The sequence below is a fragment of the Chelmon rostratus genome, chromosome 15 (assembly GCF_017976325.1).
Source record: "Chelmon rostratus isolate fCheRos1 chromosome 15, fCheRos1.pri, whole genome shotgun sequence".
Classification (NCBI taxonomy): Eukaryota; Metazoa; Chordata; class Actinopteri; order Chaetodontiformes; family Chaetodontidae; genus Chelmon; species Chelmon rostratus.
Window position 1 is genome coordinate 16,355,974 of NC_055672.1, and position 17,531 is coordinate 16,373,504.

Sequence of the window (17,531 nt, forward strand, 5' to 3'; positions counted from 1 at the left end):
AAACAGGAAGTGTACCGAGCTATATTCAATAGCAGAGATATCACTTCAGCTCTGTGTCGAGTGAACTCTGGAGGGGAAGAAGCGAAGTTGTTGTGTAAGTTGCTTTTGCTTTCCATTCTTTATAAACCAGTCTGGGACTCAAACCATCTTAACTGCAAACTTGTGATTTCGGCTGCTTTTGAACTAATAGGCGAGAAGCACTTGAAAGGAGAAAAATGACCTCTTTGTATAGAAGCCTTCATGACAGTTATGTTCCCAACAAAACGGTAGGACCCATCACACATTCACCGAGATATTCGCTCCGTTTTGTGCAACACGTTGTTCTTATTCTTGGACTTGTTTTCCAACCGAACGTCACGCTGTTAGAGGTCGACCAGCTGTGCAACATTAGCTGTGGTTTTGGGCTGTCTGACGGTCCTGGGGATAGTGCTTGCCATCGCAGTGCTGGAAAGACCGGCGCCCCCCAAGGATCATAAGACGCTTCCAGGTGAAGCCGGCGGGAGCAATGTCTCCACGGACCAGTGCAGGTAATAATCCCCCTGAAGCGGCTTGCTGTCTGCAGACACTGGTGTGCCTTTAGAGTCCACCAGGGACAGACAGGATGAAAAGATTTATCAGCTGTTATAATAAAACTGTAAGTGGACTTCACACAGTAAAAGTATGTTTGATGAAAATCTGTGATGACTTTTGTGCACTGGTTGAGCTCACTCACAGTTTGACTGCTTTCAAGCGAAATATTCATACTCCAGAGGAGAGGAGGGCAGGTTAAACAGATAAATGGATAAACTTTGTGTTGAACATTAAAGAGTAACACACTGTTGTGTAGAACACTTAAATCTTATGGCTGGTCTTTGCTTGTCTTAATTTGGCCATTTGTTTCTAGGATTAAATCTTTTGTGTGATGTCTGTGTTCATGTTTTCGTAAGTTTTCTCATAAAACACTCCAGAAATTGCCAATAATTGAAAAAGCATCACTTAGATGTGTATTTAAACAATCAATAACCACTTTTTAGCAAAGAATTTGAAAGCAAAAATCACAAAACATGTAGTATCTACATCTGTTGACCTAATAATTCAGGATTCTCTAAACTGTTGGGCTGCATTGTAGCTTGCTCCAGCACAGTTTGCAGAGAGTTCCTTCATTGGATGTCTGTTTCTCTCTAAGTATGGTCCTGGTGGAGAGCATCCCTCAGCATGTGACATATACAGCCAATGCAACGTTTGGGATCCCTCTGGAAAAAGCCTGGAAAGACCTCATTTCCATGGCAACAGACCAAGTGGATGTGGCTTCTTTCTACTGGACTTTAACCGGGGAAGACATCAACGTGAACTCTTCCTCTGACATACCTGTGAGTTGTCAACTAAAATGCAAAGAAAATGAAAAACTGTTGAATATCTTATCCCGTGTTTATGAAAACATCCTATAATGCAGTGAGTGTCCTCGGCAGGGAAGGGAGATCCTGAAGGAACTTGAAGAGTTGCCCTCCAGGAATGTATCTGTCCGAGTGGTGACCAGTGTTCCCAGCGTTCGAACAAACTCCACAGATTTAAAGATCTTAAAACAGAAAGGTTTGGAAGCGTCTCCTCTGCTCTTGCTCTCTACATTCACTGCAGTCTGTTTTGATTTGCACTGCGTTGTTCCACCTTGCTTCTAAAGGAGTTCAGGTGAGGAAGGTGAACTTTGGCCGCTTGACCAGGGGCGTCCTCCACAGCAAGTTCTGGATCGTTGACAGAAAACATGTGTTTGTTGGAAGCGCCAACATGGACTGGAGGGCTCTCACACAGGTGACATCAAATCTCAGCAATTACAGATGCTTATTTTAAACCTAAAGACACTGCCTGACTGTTTCATGACTCACTTTCTCCTGTAGGTCAAGGAACTGGGAGTTGCCATCTACAACTGCTCCAGCCTAGCAAAGGACCTGCATAAGATTTTCCAGTCCTACTGGGTGATGGGACAGTCCAACAGCTCCCTGCCACAGCCCTGGCCTGCAAAGTATGACACTTCCATCAACAAAGATTACCCCCTGCTGGTGAAAAGTGGTAATGTCTCCAGCAGGATTTACCTCACAGTGAGTTCCTCGGGTTCCAGATCATCTTTACAGGATGCTGTTATGCCGGTATATAAAAGGCTGTTGTCTCAGTGTACAGGGGAGCGACTGACTCAATCAAATGTTTTTGGTGTTATTATAAGTCCTTATTTGTCTTCCCCCCCAGGGTTCTCCACCATCATTCTGCCCTCCATCAAGGACTCAGGACCTTGAGGCTATTCTCTCCATCATCTCAGAAGCCCAACACTATGTTGATGTAGCTGTCATGGAGTACTTCCCCACCACACGCTTTGAAAAGCCACAGAGGTGAACCTCACCCACAAAAAAAATGTTTGCATCAAACGCCTTTGCCTCTTTTTGCCTCATGTCCTCCCTTTGTATCCCTCTCCATTCATCAGATACTGGCCCTTGATTGATGATGCCATCAGGACGGCTGCATTCGAGAGGAAGGTGAAGGTCCGGATGCTGATCAGCTGCGGGCAGGACTCTGATCCGGCCATGTTGCCCTTTCTTCAGTCTCTAGCCTCAATGGACAGCCCTCACCAGGGTATCAGCGTCCAAATAGTAAGACCCACCATTATATATAAGCATCTGCTGTCGACACATATCTTCATCACTGAGTTTTCTTTTTTTGTTGTTTGCACATCATTCTCTGTTCAGAAAGTGTACATCGTGCCTGTGGGAAACCAGTCTGATATTCCATTCTCCAGAATCAACCACAATAAATACATGGTGACTGATAAAGTAGCCTACATTGGTGAGTTACAGATTATCTTCAGGATTATTATAATTATTGAGTTTAAACCCACTTTAATTCTGATGCGTTCATGTGTTGAGGCATCAGTTGCATTTGAACTGGTTAATAAATGATAGGGCATGTTGTTCCGCAGGTACCTCCAACTGGTCAGGGGACTACTTTCTGACCACAGCTGGAGTGGGTCTGGTGATTTCCCAACATGCTCCCCACTCCGTATGGAAGACTGAGGCCCTGCAGAGCCAGCTCAGGGCAGTCTTTGACAGAGACTGGCACTCTGAGTTTGCTGTGCACCTCGCAGACCTGGGCCACCACCCAAACTGTGCTCTATTAAGATGACAGAAACTCCTTTGGAAAAAGTTATACATAAATATATTCTACTATAAGGCCATAGTCAAACCATGGCTGTGATCTATGTTTTTATGTTATCTGTGTCCAAATCAGCAGTTCTGGTCGAGGATAAAGTGGACATTTTTATGACTGAAACCCTGACATCAAATCAAGTTTAAAGTATACCAGCTGTGTCATCCTCAGTTATTTGACTTTATGTAATGCACCTTTACTTACAAATAAGCTTTACTGACTTGTTGCTTATGTTTTTCTGAGATGTAGTGGATGTTTATTGCCAAACTATTTGCTGAATGCATGTTTGATAATTAAATATACGTCGACAACAGATTTTGGAAACAAATAAAACAATATATAAATCGAGAGTCACTTGCTGTGAGTGTGGCTGCTCTTCGCTGTGGCTGGCTAAGTGTTGGATTGTGAAGCACTGCCTGTGACTATTGCAGTGAGTGGCTACATCAGTGACTGTGGATACTCTTTACAGCACCTTAGATAGTAATATTGACCAAGGCAGCACTGTGAAACCAGACACTAGCACGAGGAGTCTAACCTGGCACCCCATCAGAAAGGACAGCTGTGATAAGACAGCACACCACAGGAGGTTAGGAGTGACTACACCACAACCCTCAGCCAATCCAATCATATGAATTCACTGCACCTGTGCAACCCCTGTGTCACAAGAATGACGTCTTCATAGACTGCAGTGTTTTCAGAGTCACCCAGAAACTGTTTTGAATTGTTGAGAAGTTCATGACATAATTTTCAACTTAAAATTTTGTTAAAAATGCACTATTTGGTTTGTTTCATTTTTATAAAAAAATAACCATAATTAAATGTACATTGAGCCAATCTCCCTATCAAACATTAAGGATGCTGTTAAAACATCTGACATGTACTCCTTTTGATGCCGTAAGGACATTCCCTTTTTATTATGATTAAATATGGCTTGTTTCTCTAACTTAAGTAGGAATTAGAAGAAATCCCAGCTGCAGCCATATTCATAATCACCGCAGCCAGCCACTGTCAATGCTTCGTAGTAGATAGAAAGTGTTAATTATTATTGTATTTTTTATTGTTGAGTTAACTGTCCAAATCATTGGAAAAAATCAATGCACAAGCATTTCCTTCCTTCCTTCCTTTCTCCCTTCCTTCCTTCCTTCCTCCACCAGTCTACTACTGCTGACAGAATGGCCCTTTGTATGTTAGTTCCCTCCCTGACAGTAGAGGACGCTGTGATTAAACGACTGTCTTCACAGTATGCGCGCAGGGCGGAGCTCACGCTTGTGTAGTACGTGTGCTTCACAGCAGTTAGCTTGCGGCCAGTAAGCTAACAGTACAGCTGAGTTGAATTCAGAATCATGGTGCTGCTTGAAAATGACTCGGTAAGAACAAAACACACACTGCGAATAACTTCTTTTGTTGACTTTATTGATTCTAAAGTAGATATTGAGATTGTCTGCTTTAATTGTCTAAAAGCTAACTAGCTAATAGCCTCAACGGTAGACAAGATATTCGTCAGACTCATTAGCTAGCCTTGTTGAAGCTAACACCGGCTTTGCGTTTTTGCAAATAAGTAGGTTTAATTATAGTACTTTCTAGCATATTAAGAGACATAAACTGTCTTCGCACCGTTAATCTTAGTAGAACTGGATTAGTGTCTTGCCTAATGCTAAAGCTACAAGTACTTACATGGACAAAATATAACATTAACGTTAGTGAAAATTTGGACCGTAAGTTAGCACCGAAGCTAGTAACGTATGATTTGAAGACAGACCTAACTTAATTAACTGTAAAAGTAACCTAGCTAAACGACACTTCCTCTCTAATAAGTTTAATACTGTTTATAGGATAGCAGGTCATATACTCATAGCTAATACTAAGGCAAGCTAATGCTAGAGGCTGAAATGTTTCTAATAATTAAATGAAAGCAGTATGAGATAGCTAATACAATTAAACGCCACCAAAGACAATCCAAAATAACCCTAAAGATGAGAAAACGCCTCTCTACAACAGCTTCAACCGAACTGATTAAAACAGTGCTACATGTGCCTAATGATCTGGAAACTGAATGTATAATCAGTTTGTTGCTATGGAAAGTTTATTTTTGCTCTGTTGTGCAGTTCCTCACAGAGCTCACACGGCTCTTCCAGAAGTGCAGAACATCTGGGAGTGTTGTCATCACGCTAAAGAAATGTAAGTAGCTCCCGCCTGTCTTTTGACACTTATCACTCAATGGGGAAATTAAACTGCGAGTCTCCCCTTTCAAGATTTAAGCAATGGGATGTGTTTCTTCTTTCCAGATGATGGGAGGACCAAGCCAATGCCCCGAAAGGGCCACGCGGAGTCATTTGAACCAGCAGACAACAAATGTCTCATCAGGGCGTCTGATGGCAAGAAGAAGATTAGCACAGTGGTGAGCTAACTGTGTTTCCTGTTTTTTAATGTTTGATATGGTGGATTTTTTTTTGCTCTTAATGTTGAATTCTTTTTTCTTGCCATTACAGGTTAGCACCAAAGAAGTAATCAAGTTTCAAATGGTAGGTTGAGCTCGCTCCAGTTTCAGTGTTTGTCAGCTATAGTCCTGGGTCAGTGTATGCAGATTTTCTTGATAAGGTCCCCTCGACTTAGACTTGTTGAACATAATCTTTTGTTTGTGTCTGTCATTGATGAGTGAGCTGTTAGAAGTGAGTCATAAATCTAAACTTGTCTTTACAGGCATATTCCAACCTCCTAAGAGCTCACATGGATGGACTTAAGAAGAAAGATAAGAAAAGCAAAAGCAAGAAAACCAAAGCCACCCAATGAGCAACAGACTCTTTAACATAATCACGGGTACCTAAACTGGCCTGTACTAGCATGGGAAAGGCCCCCACTTGGCTCTCCTCCCATTCAGCTGAGGCCTCAGACTCACTGTTCATCCACCCGGTGACTGCTTTGATATAATGCCATTGTTTGCATGGTAACGTCTCATCCCTGGCTGGTCAGTGCCATCGGTGATCTGGAACAGAAAACCTGAGGATTTCTCACAACTCACACAGAGCGAAGCAAATCAACTTTATTGAGTCTCCACCACGTCTGCTTCGGAACCAGGTCATCAACATCTGTGTCACCTCTGGAGCCAAATCCATGGAACCCAATAATTAGCTGCCTTTCATACTATTTAATTGTTAGAGTCCCTATTTATGTTATATTTACTGCTTGCCTGTGAGCTGTGGTGCCATGTTTCAATTTGACCGCATCTCGAGAAAAATGTTAAATATTACATTCATTGGAATTTTTTTTTTTAATCATTGACATTACTGTTAAGTTACCTGGAAATACAGAACTAAATCACATCAGATTTGTTTTAACCAGTTTGACTTTCTTAATTTTTTTAATTTACTTTATTATGCATTTTTAGTTTAGCTTTTTGAAGTACAATGAATATTATTTCCCCTCTGTTTTGAACCACAGTTCCATACCAAGCTGCTAAACTGTCCTAAATTGTCGAGCACCATAAAATGTACTGTATGGCTCCAGTTAACATGGTTAATTGAAATTTGAAGAAGATATCCTGAATGATAGCCAAGAAAAAGCGCTAAAAGTTGTCAGTTTACTGAAAGGCATTGAGTTTGAGTTATGAATACAGAGACAAAGTATTGGCTGTAATTCTAATAATGTTCCTGTTGATCACAATTACAAGGCAGGTTTAACTACAGCCAGTATGTTTTGTCAACCATTTGTATTGTCTCGTCATGCTCCTGAGACCTGCAGCAGAATTTAAGTTCAGAAATAAAGTGCTTTGTTAAAAGTCACTGCTGTCTTTTTTTGTCCTTTGTGATAAAGTAGCAAACAGTGACTGTGGGAAACATGAGCGATGTAGAAAAAGAGACAGTAAATACACTATATACATAAACATCTCTGCTGAACTGGAGAAAACAGTCTGAGTTGTGGTGTTTCACAATGCCGTGTTCCTCTTGTCCGGTCTCTCCTTCGGGGAGAGTGATAGGTGGCGCTGTCGGTCGCTCTCTTCCTGGTATCCCTGCTTCATGAGGCTGGTTAGATACTGGAACATGGTCTGGATCATAAACATAACACACACAGAACTGGGTCAGGATCCCCATAAGTGAAGGACATTCATCCTTTTAGCCAAGCTTTGAGGGAAATGAGAATTATCCTTTTGTATGCAGACAACATTGTTTTTCTGTCACCATCTCTGGGCAAAATGCAAGAACAGCTCTCCTACACTGGGATTTTACCACCCACTGTAGAAACCAGTCTAGAAGAAGAATAGATTTGTTCAAAGTGCCATATGAATGATGTAGCAAATGAGTTCCATGTTGTTTTCCATCACCCTTCTTTACTGGGAACTGCACTACTTTGTTAGTAAGACAAAAAGAGAAACTGATAACGTAAATATGGGTAATGCACAGAGATTGTGGTTGTTAACATGTAACATTGAAATCAGGATAAACTTCAGGCTTTTAGCAGTTCTTAGTGTACAATGCGCACTGAAAGCGGAGAGAAATTCACATAACAAACCTTTTTTCTCTACTTCAACCACCAGAGGGCAGTGGAGACCACTCATTGAAGCCATAGAGAATTGTAACTTTACATTTAGTTTTCTCTTCTTCACAGCGTATTTACACTGAATCACTGAAATACATCACAAAGCTACACATACGCTGTGTCTAAACAACATATAGATTATCTTGGATGAGCGTCTTTAAAAGCGTGTGGTGGTTAATCCTTTAAATTTTGTGACCTCTTTGTTGCACGGTGCACTAAATCTAAATTCGCCGGAGAAAAGAGATGTATTCGTTGTGCAGCGACTATTCGAGCGTCTCTGCGTTAATAACACAAGGTATCTTGAAGTGACGTGACATGATGTGACAGAGCCATGTTCCAACTTTCATCTTCTCAACACGTGCGTGTGCGGGTCAGTGGGATGCGCCATTCACATCAGTCAAGCTTGCGCCGTTTGGCCTCCGTCCGCAAACCATCGCTCCTGCTGACTGCAAGCCTCTTTCATGAGGCCTCTCTCTGATTAACACCCACACCCAGGTCACACAGCCACGCTCCTTACCTTCCACGCCTCTTCCAGCTCGGCCGTCCACCTCTCCTTCAGGATGGGCTGCACGGCGCAGATGAATTCTGCTCCGACGTACTGGAAAACAACCACGTGACATATTTACTGAAGGGGCTCGTGCTGGCATCACTCGGCTAGCATCCAGTTGGTGTGTCACTCCATTGTCGCTGTTTGCAAGGGCGGGTGTGTTTCCACTTTGCAGTTTTGGGAGCGGGTCAGTTCTTTCAGCTGCTGTGATTTCAGGGGTCTCGGTATAAAAGCGAGTCTGATAAAGAGCTACAGTTTCAGCTGAAGTTAGCACACGTGCACTCTTCTACAAACAAAGCAGCCTCACACAGACAGTGAACACAGCAGCGCCGGGATCACCGGGCTCTTACACTGTAGTACTTCGGCGGGGCGTTGTAGTGATAATGGCTTTTCCCCAGCTCCAGGGCCAGAGCTTCCAGCCTCTCCTGCTGGTCCAGCCTCGCCACGCTTTTCTCGATGAAAGACATCACCCTGAAAGAGACGGGGATAAAAGACCGAGGATGAGCCACCCAGCCCGACTGATCCACCGGTTAATCGTGATTTAGCAGCTGGCGACTATCAGCTGATAGTGTGACACTGAAAGGCTCCACGGTGACATTTCACAAACTCAAATGCCAAGAAAAATAAACACAATTGAACGCGTATCTGGTAATCTAACACTCGAGGCAAAAAAACGACTGGTTGCACAATACTTATTCCCCCTGAAAATACCCCCCCAGGATCAATTTCCTTTGTTGCTTTGCAGGTGTGTGTGTCACCGCTGCAGAGTGTGTGCGTGACAGTTTTGAAGATGAATATGGAACAAAGGGCTCGAGTGGGTTTGGGTGTCTCGCCGCCACCGTGGAGATTTGTACCGATGTCCCCGAGTGTGCGGCTAAAGGGCCGTTTGGCCTCATCAGGGAGTTTGAAGACTTCACGCCGGGACGACTAACACACTTTGTGCGTCGCAGCTGCGATGCCACGCTCGCCTCTGTACCTGCAGGTCCTCAGGCTGTAATTGGCTGCTTTGGCCTCGTGTGTAGAGGAACACAGAGAGGCCTGATGCACCCTGGGAAACAACAGACGAGTGGCTGTAATGGATGCTACGAGCTCCCCCTGTGGTAAGCAGGTCATTCTGACCACCTGAGGTGTTTTGCTCTGCCACTGATCTCATGATTCGTGTCTTGCACTGTGCTGTGTGCGACACGGTTTCATCGTGTGTTGTTGAAACCTAAACGAAAGGTAGGAAAGTACATGACCTCATGTTTTTGTTTCAAATTATTGTATTTAGGAGCATAATAGAATTAAAATTACAAATAGGGAAAAATAGCACAGATCGGGATCAGTGTTTTATATTGTAACATGATGCACTATTATGTAATTAAGACTGACAACTAACATCCAGTTTCAGCCGAATTTCACACTCGGAATAAGATAATATGAAGGAGTTCTGCAGCTCAGGGCTGTGGAGGAACATCAGAAAAGCAAGGTCGGGAATCACTGCACAAGAGCACCAAATGTGTTTTATTCCGCGGTTTAAAATAGTCCCCCTAAAAATGCAAATTACGCTCATTTGACTAACGACTGCTAAAAACCAAAGTTCCCAGCTGTTTTAGGATATTGCTGCACCTTTTTTAAAAATGAAACTATATATTGTTATTTAGTTGAAAGATTTAAGGATTGTTGGTTCTGGTGTTTTTATGGGATTTGCTGAAATAACAAAATGTATAACAATGCCAGTCTTGTCCTTTTTAGCACAGTAACTGAATGACTTTGACCTTTTAGTGTAAGCAAGACTAAACGGTGCTGGACATCAGTCTGCATCTACCGTGCAGTACTACTCTTTGCTTTCATTGGCTGGTTAGTTGTGGATGGTGCTGATGTGTTATGAGCTGGTGACTGACCGAAGGCCGTGCGCCCTGAGCTCCCGGCTGCTCCGCAACCGCTCCAGGTCCTCCACGTCTCGGAACAGGAAGAAGACGTCCTTGCATTCGGGATGGGTCTCAAACAACCTGTTACCAAGACAACAGAGAGAGCCGCTCACGAGGAGCAGCCAGTCATATTCATTCGAGGTTTTGCCAACCAAGACGGCAATACGGTATTCTGTATTCCCAGTGTGTGAATGGCGACTAGAGATTTCTCTCCTCCCCACTCTTTGAATAGAGATCTGATTGTGCCTTTCTTGTCATCACTGCCCTCCTCTCTGGTGTTTTACAGCCAAGAGCTGAAAATAGTGACAAGCCGAGGTGGATCTGTGACTTTGTTAGCCACCCAGAGCTGTGACGAGCCCTGCCCTGTCACGAGCCGGGATGGAGTCTCATGGAGCCACCGCTCCTGCTAGAGTTTTCCCTTTTCTAATTCAACCTCAATCAATTTCCTTAAGCAGAGAGTTCAAGCATGCTGCCACCCAATCAGAGAACCTTCCAGTCTCCAGCTGAGCTACCTGTGATTAGTCATAATCGAGAATACACAGTTACCTCCTCTGGATGTGAGTTGTACTGTGCTCACAATGAAATGCAAGGCTTATTGTGATTCTGCTTTTTCAGCATGAAGTCGCTGTCGGGAGGAAAATAAGAGGGGGGAAAAGGGGGGGAGTGACAGGCAGCAGAGGTTGTGAGGAGGACCTGAAGAACATGTAGCTGTTTGATTTAAGCTAGACAGTTTAAGACTTGAGCTGAGAGCAGCATCGCAGAGCTGGAAATTAATAATGAAGCAGGATCTAAAATGCTCGTGGGTGTGGCAGGTCAAACAGAAGCTTGTTCCATTTTCTGTTTGTTGTTGTTGTTCTTTCACTCTGCCTGTGCATGTTGTGTGTGTGTGTGTGTGTGTTTTACACCTGCAACATAGAGCAGAGTCCTCATGAATAAATGCATCAGATGTCTATAGCATGTGCCCCCCTTCATAGAAACATGAATAGAGGTGCCGGGAGAGGTGTTGCAGGAGTGATGGTCTCCCTAATGGCTGCAGCGTTAAAACACGAGCAGCACGGCGTCCTTTGAAACGCAACGTGTTGAGCTCTGACTAAAGACAAAACGCTCTATATTCATAAAGATATCAAACCGGCAGACATGACAATGAAATGCCGCATAATAGATTTCACTCTCGTGTCTGCTTTTGTAAAGTTGTGCGCCTCCCTCGCCACATTCATAGCTCCCGCTCACCAGCTTTACTGACGAGACAAACAAGGAAATCGGGCGCTCTTTATTTTTCCATCTCTGTCGACCCGGTGGTGGCGTGTGGAGAGCTGGTTATTTTGCTCCATTGTGTGTGCTTCTTGTGGACATGGGTGTACATGAAAGCATGGACACACATGCAGACAATAGAGCATTATATAGCTTGTGGAATTTTAATTGCCGCTGTTCAGAGGTTGCATTCATGACTATTTTTGGCGTTTGTGACTAGATCCCCCAACTCTGTAGAGTGCCTCATTTTCTACAGTTTTCATAGAGGAACATCCCCTCACCGTGAGAAGCGCTCTGTTAAACTCATAGCACATGATGTATAACAGGTGACTCCTATTTGCTGTTTTATTGTAAAAATTATTGCTCGGTTATGAAATACAAGCCCTGACAGCTTGGGAACCCTGAACCGCATGAGGCCCGGGTATTTCCAGGCCAACATGTTAAGGTCAATCTCTTCAGCTGCTGAGGTCACCCAGGGGATACATGCCCTTAATTGGGCTGCTAGCCATGTGCCCACTAGTCTCTTTATCGTAGATCCAGAAGCTGCAGCCTGGATGTCCGCCACCCTTCATCACCATATTCTTTCATTTGTTTTATTTCCCCGCCGAAGGCCAAACATGTTTTCCCGGACGCGGGTCATCATCATAACTGATAAAGTGCATTTTCCCTGATGGCCGCTGCCTTTAATTGTACAGTGGTATGGCAGACCTGGAGCTGTGTGTTATTATGTAATGTTGTCAAGATGTGATATGAAGTGATAAGAGGGGAGGAGGGGTATTCTGCTCCGAGCCGTAAGTGAAAAAGCTGTGGGTCTGAAGGCGGAGCAGAGGGGTGGGGTGGAGGTGGAGGGATGCTGGATGTTCAGTTTCTGGCTCGTATGTAAAGGTCAGGCACTGTGCCATCATCAGAGTGGATTGGTGGGCCCTCTGCAGACCCCTCTGTCCTGGGCCAGCAGGTCTGAGCGCAGTGCAGAGGTTTCACTAAGATGCCTGATGAGATTAAACTGAAAAGTCAACATTTGCCATTTAAATACACAATATGGAAAGAAAAGTTTGATTTATTTTGTGTTCTCTGAGCTGCAATATTTAAGCTTCATTTGACAAATTACTGTCACACTGCATGTTTTATAAGAATCTTGTCTTAAATTAAACATTTGTGTCCATGAAGGTTACTCAGTATGACCTTATGATACTTAAAACACTGATCCTACAGCTTTACACTATCTTCTACCCTTCTGATCAGCCGACCACACCATTTACCTCTTTAATTTCTGAGTTATCTGACATGCAACCAGCGCTGGAAAGGTACAGAACAGGTTTGAAAATCTTACCTGACGAACATAATAATCCCAACTTTGGCTATGTCGTCCCGGATAACTTTCCACGACTCCTTCACCATCTGGATCTGGTCCTCTCTGGGATACGCAGCAGTCGCAGCATCCTCCGTGCTCCTCTCTCCAAACTCCGCTTTTGCTGCCAGACCTGATATTGCGCAACCCATTCTTCATAAGAAAAAAAATATAGACGATGTTGTTTTTTGCGCCAATCCGGCAGAGAAAAAAACGAGTGGATTGATTTTGCGGCAGAGGAAATCTGATGTTTCTGGCATGTGGTGTCAGTGCGCGGCTCCAGTTGCGTCTTGAACTCAACTCCGTTGGTCGGTGTCACGAATCGGTGTCAAGTCAGTGAAGAGACAGGCAGGATGCAAGTTCTGGTCACTGGTTCACAACGAAACCCGTCACTGATGAGCGCGTTTTGAACCGAAATTACGCTTTTATGTTGAAGGATGGCCCCGCCGACTTCCGGTGTGTATTCGTGGTTAACTTGACGCAGCGTCTAAAGGCAAAGATGATTTAGTGAAGACGGAGACAAGGCGCCGGGTAACCTGAGGCACAAAGGATGGGTTGTGCAGTCATTTTAAATAAAAGATAGCAAACCTAAATTCATTAACACCCACACACGTGCGCCAACCTTATAATACTGTCACGAGCCGTTCACTGAAGTACAAATAAAAGTACACCGATCAAATCACTCAAACCGGCCAGTTTCAGGATTATTAATGGCATATTTTAACCCTTGTATTTTATCGACATTAGCTTTCCTTTACTTCCATAGTGCTCAATGCTGTATGTGTAAAAACAACAACAACAATAACAACAACAGCTGTATCAACCATTTACCTCATTACCTTTGACCTTAATCACCACCCAATATGACCCAATAAGTGGTAACCCCTCCATTTGCCACAAACTGGACTCATTTGATAAAGGTGACAAAACAGAGAAAAAAAAACGTCATTAACCAAGTAATGAAATACTTCATGAATTACATTTTATAGGCTTGACATGGACAAATGCTAATGCATAATTTCCTGTAGCAGACTTCTGAAACACTTCCATAACATAAGGAAAAGTCCTGAAGAATCAAGCTGATAAAAACAATGTTAAATGTGTTTTTTGAGGGCTCAGGATCTAAAGACGCCAAACAGAATTCTTGTCCCATTGATTACATAAAGCTTTTTACTCACAAATGCAGTAACAACTTTGTGCTCAGAGCATGTGATTTTGTCATTAGTTGGCTCGTTCCCCTTGTCTCTGCAAACACTGTAATAAGACAATGACTCTCCTTTAATCCTGAATTGCATCTTCTACAAACAGAAAAAGGGAGGCCAGAGAAGACTATATTATAACAATAATGCAGACTTGAAAATGAAAATGTAATGCCTCAATTGCATTACAATTTTCCATTTATGTGTGTTATTTGGGTAAAAATTAATTGTAAGCTTTCACAAAACTGTCTCATCTCTCAGCCTTATCTAAATGTAGAAGTGCTCTTTATTCCATTTAACCAGCTTAGCATGGAAGTTGTAGACATAAATAGATTGATTCAGTTGAGTCACAGAACAGATGGATATACTGTATTTGAGATGCATGACAGGGAGGGGAAAGAGATGTAGACACTTATTTCTGTTTTTATTGAAAATATGGGAAACTTCAAGTATGAAACAATATATTTTCTGGAATGGAAAAGTAAAAAGCGTTGCTACTGGTCAGTATTTACATGAGGCCAATCTCTCCCAAATATACAGTTTCATAAATAATATTAAAGAAAATATACAACGTATTGAGAAAAATAAAGCTCCAGTGATACAGTATGTGAAAACAGTTTAGGAAGCAGCTACAGTGGACGTGGAAGCAAATTACTGCTGTGACCACATGCATTAAAAGTCAACAAATGTTAAAAGGAAACCCTCTTTGGTGTACGCTCAGAGACTTCTCTCTCATCAACGAGCAATCATCTCCTTTTTGCTTTCCCCTGAAACTCCAGCTGAGAGTTTACATGGTTAAATGGCAACATAGTGATTATGGCAAGATACACCAACAGTCGGAGGGAAGAGATGCATATAATAATCACATAGAACCTAATCTTCAATTGATACAGACTTATTTCTACATAAACGTGAATTGTACAGTGCAGACAAATACCCAAATATTGCAAGACACCTTTTTAAAGGCAATATGCTTTCCCCTCGTGGCTCTCATCAATAACCGATATCTCCCTTTTGTGTTTCACTGGTGCTGACATCATCACCCATACTGGAAACAATGCGCAGACAACGACTTGCATTCTTTTGAGGGGAAAACAGGAAAAAGGGACGTTGGGAAGCATCAGGTTTTCATGTGATAGTCCCTGATAATAAAAATGTACATAATTCATGAGCTTGTGCTTAAGCTCTGGAACTTCTCCCGTAAGCTTTTCACTAAATTACTTTCTGTCATCTTCCCTGAACTCAGGACAGCAGACTTTGTGGGACAGTCTGAGCCCTCCTGGAGAACTTTGTCCTCGTCTCGTTGTTTCCCAGTGTCTTTTGTGATCAGAGACGTCTGACTGGCTGTGTTGCAGGTCCTCACAGGTTCCTGAAGGTTCTGTACTTCATGGAGGGGAAGTGACCCAAGCATGTGGTCCAAGGAGCTCCACCTGCACAGCAGGGGCTGAAGCCGGGGCTGGGGCTGGTGCCAGTCCACCTCTACAGGACATTGCTCCTTGTATACTGTTTCAGATTGTGTCCTAGAGCAGTCTGTCAGAGCTCTGTGAAGGTCAGAGGAGCTATTGTACTTGTGTGAGCAGCCATTACACCTGTTCATACAGCACTCCAGCATCCCGTTTGGGACTGTGCAGCTACGGGTTACTTTTGAAGAATGGGGGGTCTTGGCGTATTTGGTGCGCAGCTCCTGCACGTCAGGCCAGTGGAAGGCGTCTGACTGGGGGCTTTGTGGGCAAGTAAGTGTGCTCTGGGAGCTGGCTCCGGTACTGGGCGTCTTGACCGGGCTTGGAGGACACTCTTCTTGGATGACCGCCTGATCACAAGTGTTCAAGGGCAATCTCAGGTTGGGTTTACCTGCATACATACACAGAAAACAGACAAACATACAAAACTGCTTTTCAGTTTTCTCCAAACATGAGCTACAGAGATGAAAAAAGAGGCTACTGCAAAAGAAAGCAACATGGCATCACTTGCATCCTATTTACCCTTTTTCCTCAGTTGCATCCTCTCCTCCTGCACAACAGGCGTATTCCTGAAGCCCTGTTGACTCGCTGTTTCCCGGTTCCTCTGCCAGACCATTGGCCTGTTATTTTTGATGCGCTGGCTGTACTGTCGTGCCAGCTGGAACACCTTGTTTTTCATCTTTCCCATGTCCTGTAGGATCTGGTCCTCGTCTATACTTGTTCGGAAGTTGATGATCTTGGGTAGGTGGCCATGGTTGATATGTCTCTTCTCTTGAGACGTGGGGGTCTTACATGACTTACAGTCCTGATAGGACCCTCCCTCCTCTGCTGGAAAGTCTGTGGTGGGTGATGACATGGAGGACCCATCTGAGGCAGTGCTTGTTTCAGACTCTTCTAAAATCCAAAGCGGTCGCTTACTGATTTTAACATCTGAAACGTCTTTGCTTATTTCCTGTGTTGCTTCTAGTCCTGAGTCAGTAAGGTTCTTCTCTGCAGTCTGCTGGACTTCCTGGCTCTCCTCCTCCATTTCCATGTCTTGCCAAACCTTGAGCATGTCTGCTGATGGTCTGAACTCTTCTTCTGTGGTAGAGGCGTCCGTGACGCTCTGGGATCTAGCCTTGGCTTCCACTGGTCTCTGTGGTTCTGTTTTTTGAGGAGTGTCTGTGTTTCGACTGTTTTCTAAGCCAGGAAGGTCAAACACAGACCAGGAAGTGGGGCGGTTCCGAGAGAGGCCTTTTCTGTGGACTGGGATGGCCTGCTCCTGAGGGCCATTGTTGAGCTGTCGGCTCAGGTGGCGGACCAGACCTGCTGGGATGTAGGACAGACTTTCCCTGCGCTTGATGCTAAAGTTTGCATCTTGGTGCTCAGCGTGCTCGTAGTATCTTCTGATCTTGTGGATGAGGAGGCGATCCTGTTTAGAGAGAGTGGACCTGCGTTCCCCTTCAATGAGGGCGTTCAGTGCAGGGTCATGAGCAGGCGTTGACAGGTTCACTGAGGTCACCTGTTGCTCTGGGGAAGAGCTGCACAACATTTGGGTCTGTTTTTCTACATCCAAACAAGCTGCGGGGCTTTTGAAGGCCTCATTATCTATTAAGGGTGAGGGGCAGGTGAGGGAGCCCAAGTCCTCCGAAACCAGACTGCTCCTTCTGGACAAGCTGCTGATGAAGTGCTCAGCTATCGCACTTGCCTGGTCCAATACAGAGGACGGTAGGATGCTTTTGTTGTCTGATAGCACCTCCTCTTCCTCCTCCGAGAGCTCCCCATTCGTCAGTACACTCGTCTCCTCCACTTGGAGACCAGAGGAATCACTGTGGCCTTCTTCTTCCTCTCCGGTTTCTCTTGAGGTATCCTGAGGTTCTGCTGCGTCTTCTTCATGTTGCAAAGGGGAGACAGGAGACTCAGGCCGGCGGGAGTCATGCACCTCCAGCTGATCGCTCTTCTTCATTGCTTGAGGGACACAGTCTAGAGGGCACAGCTGCTCCATATTGACCTGAAACATGATGGCAGTGTTTGCAAAGTGGGATGTAATGAGTAAAAGAGACATTATGATGGCAAGCACTCTCCATTCCTCATTAACTTAATGGACCTTTTCAAAGTCAACTGCAGTTTAATCTA

The 17,531-nt window shown here is 44.0% G+C and overlaps 4 protein-coding genes across 6 annotated transcripts in view; 2 read left to right on the top strand and 2 right to left on the bottom strand.

Annotated features, from left to right (window-relative positions):
• Positions 1-11: 11 nt before the first annotated feature.
• On the top strand, positions 12-3,516 carry LOC121618099 (5'-3' exonuclease PLD4). The gene is made up of 11 exons (XM_041953379.1): positions 12-94; positions 191-266; positions 367-527; positions 1,166-1,349; positions 1,449-1,569; positions 1,658-1,785; positions 1,872-2,072; positions 2,218-2,357; positions 2,450-2,615; positions 2,712-2,808; positions 2,942-3,516. Exons 2-11 carry the CDS (start codon positions 216-218, stop codon positions 3,142-3,144), a joined length of 1,452 nt encoding a protein of 483 aa, XP_041809313.1. The 5' UTR covers positions 12-94; positions 191-215; the 3' UTR covers positions 3,145-3,516.
• Positions 3,517-4,440: 924 nt separating this feature from the next.
• srp14 (signal recognition particle 14) lies at positions 4,441-6,947 on the top strand. The gene is made up of 5 exons (XM_041954332.1): positions 4,441-4,535; positions 5,274-5,346; positions 5,454-5,566; positions 5,658-5,690; positions 5,869-6,947. The coding sequence occupies exons 1-5, from the start codon at positions 4,512-4,514 to the stop codon at positions 5,956-5,958; spliced, it is 333 nt and encodes a 110-aa protein (XP_041810266.1). The 5' UTR covers positions 4,441-4,511; the 3' UTR covers positions 5,959-6,947.
• A 143-nt stretch (positions 6,948-7,090) lies between these two features.
• Positions 7,091-12,909, bottom strand: xgb (x globin). The gene is made up of 5 exons (XM_041954496.1): positions 12,740-12,909; positions 10,132-10,239; positions 8,599-8,719; positions 8,219-8,299; positions 7,091-7,210 (listed from the first exon to the last, which is right to left on the bottom strand). Exons 1-5 carry the CDS (start codon positions 12,907-12,909, stop codon positions 7,091-7,093), a joined length of 600 nt encoding a protein of 199 aa, XP_041810430.1.
• Positions 12,910-14,280: 1,371 nt separating this feature from the next.
• The window catches only part of LOC121618914 (pleckstrin homology domain-containing family G member 3), a 32,653-nt gene continuing 29,402 nt past the window's right edge, over positions 14,281-17,531 (bottom strand). For all 3 annotated transcript variants that reach the window (XM_041954558.1, XM_041954557.1, XM_041954556.1), the window contains 2 exons: positions 15,939-17,406; positions 14,281-15,807 (listed from right to left, as the gene is read on the bottom strand). In XM_041954558.1, the coding sequence (XP_041810492.1) occupies positions 15,122-15,807; positions 15,939-17,406 (2,154 nt within the window). In that variant the 3' untranslated portion in view covers positions 14,281-15,121. The remainder of the gene's footprint in view (positions 15,808-15,938; positions 17,407-17,531) is intronic.

Bases quoted from the DNA above. Each gene is read 5' to 3' on its own strand.
- xgb (XM_041954496.1), bottom strand. From the start codon at position 12,909: ATGGGTTGCGCAATATCAGGTCTGGCAGCAAAAGCGGAGTTTGGAGAG. The intron at 8,300-8,598 runs GTAAGAGCCCGG...GTTGTTTTCCAG, and splicing joins CCCCGCCGAAGTACTACAGT to TACGTCGGAGCAGAATTCAT. The intron at 7,211-8,218 runs GTAAGGAGCGTG...TTTATGATCCAG, and splicing joins AGCTGGAAGAGGCGTGGAAG to ACCATGTTCCAGTATCTAAC.
- srp14 (XM_041954332.1), top strand. From the start codon at position 4,512: ATGGTGCTGCTTGAAAATGACTCG. The intron at 5,347-5,453 runs GTAAGTAGCTCC...TCTTCTTTCCAG, and splicing joins TGTCATCACGCTAAAGAAAT to ATGATGGGAGGACCAAGCCA. The intron at 5,691-5,868 runs GTAGGTTGAGCT...TTGTCTTTACAG, and splicing joins AAGTAATCAAGTTTCAAATG to GCATATTCCAACCTCCTAAG.
- LOC121618099 (XM_041953379.1), top strand. From the start codon at position 216: ATGACCTCTTTGTATAGAAGCCTTCATGACAGTTATGTTCCCAACAAA. The intron at 528-1,165 runs GTAATAATCCCC...TTTCTCTCTAAG, and splicing joins GTCTCCACGGACCAGTGCAG to TATGGTCCTGGTGGAGAGCA. The intron at 1,350-1,448 runs GTGAGTTGTCAA...TGTCCTCGGCAG, and splicing joins ACTCTTCCTCTGACATACCT to GGAAGGGAGATCCTGAAGGA.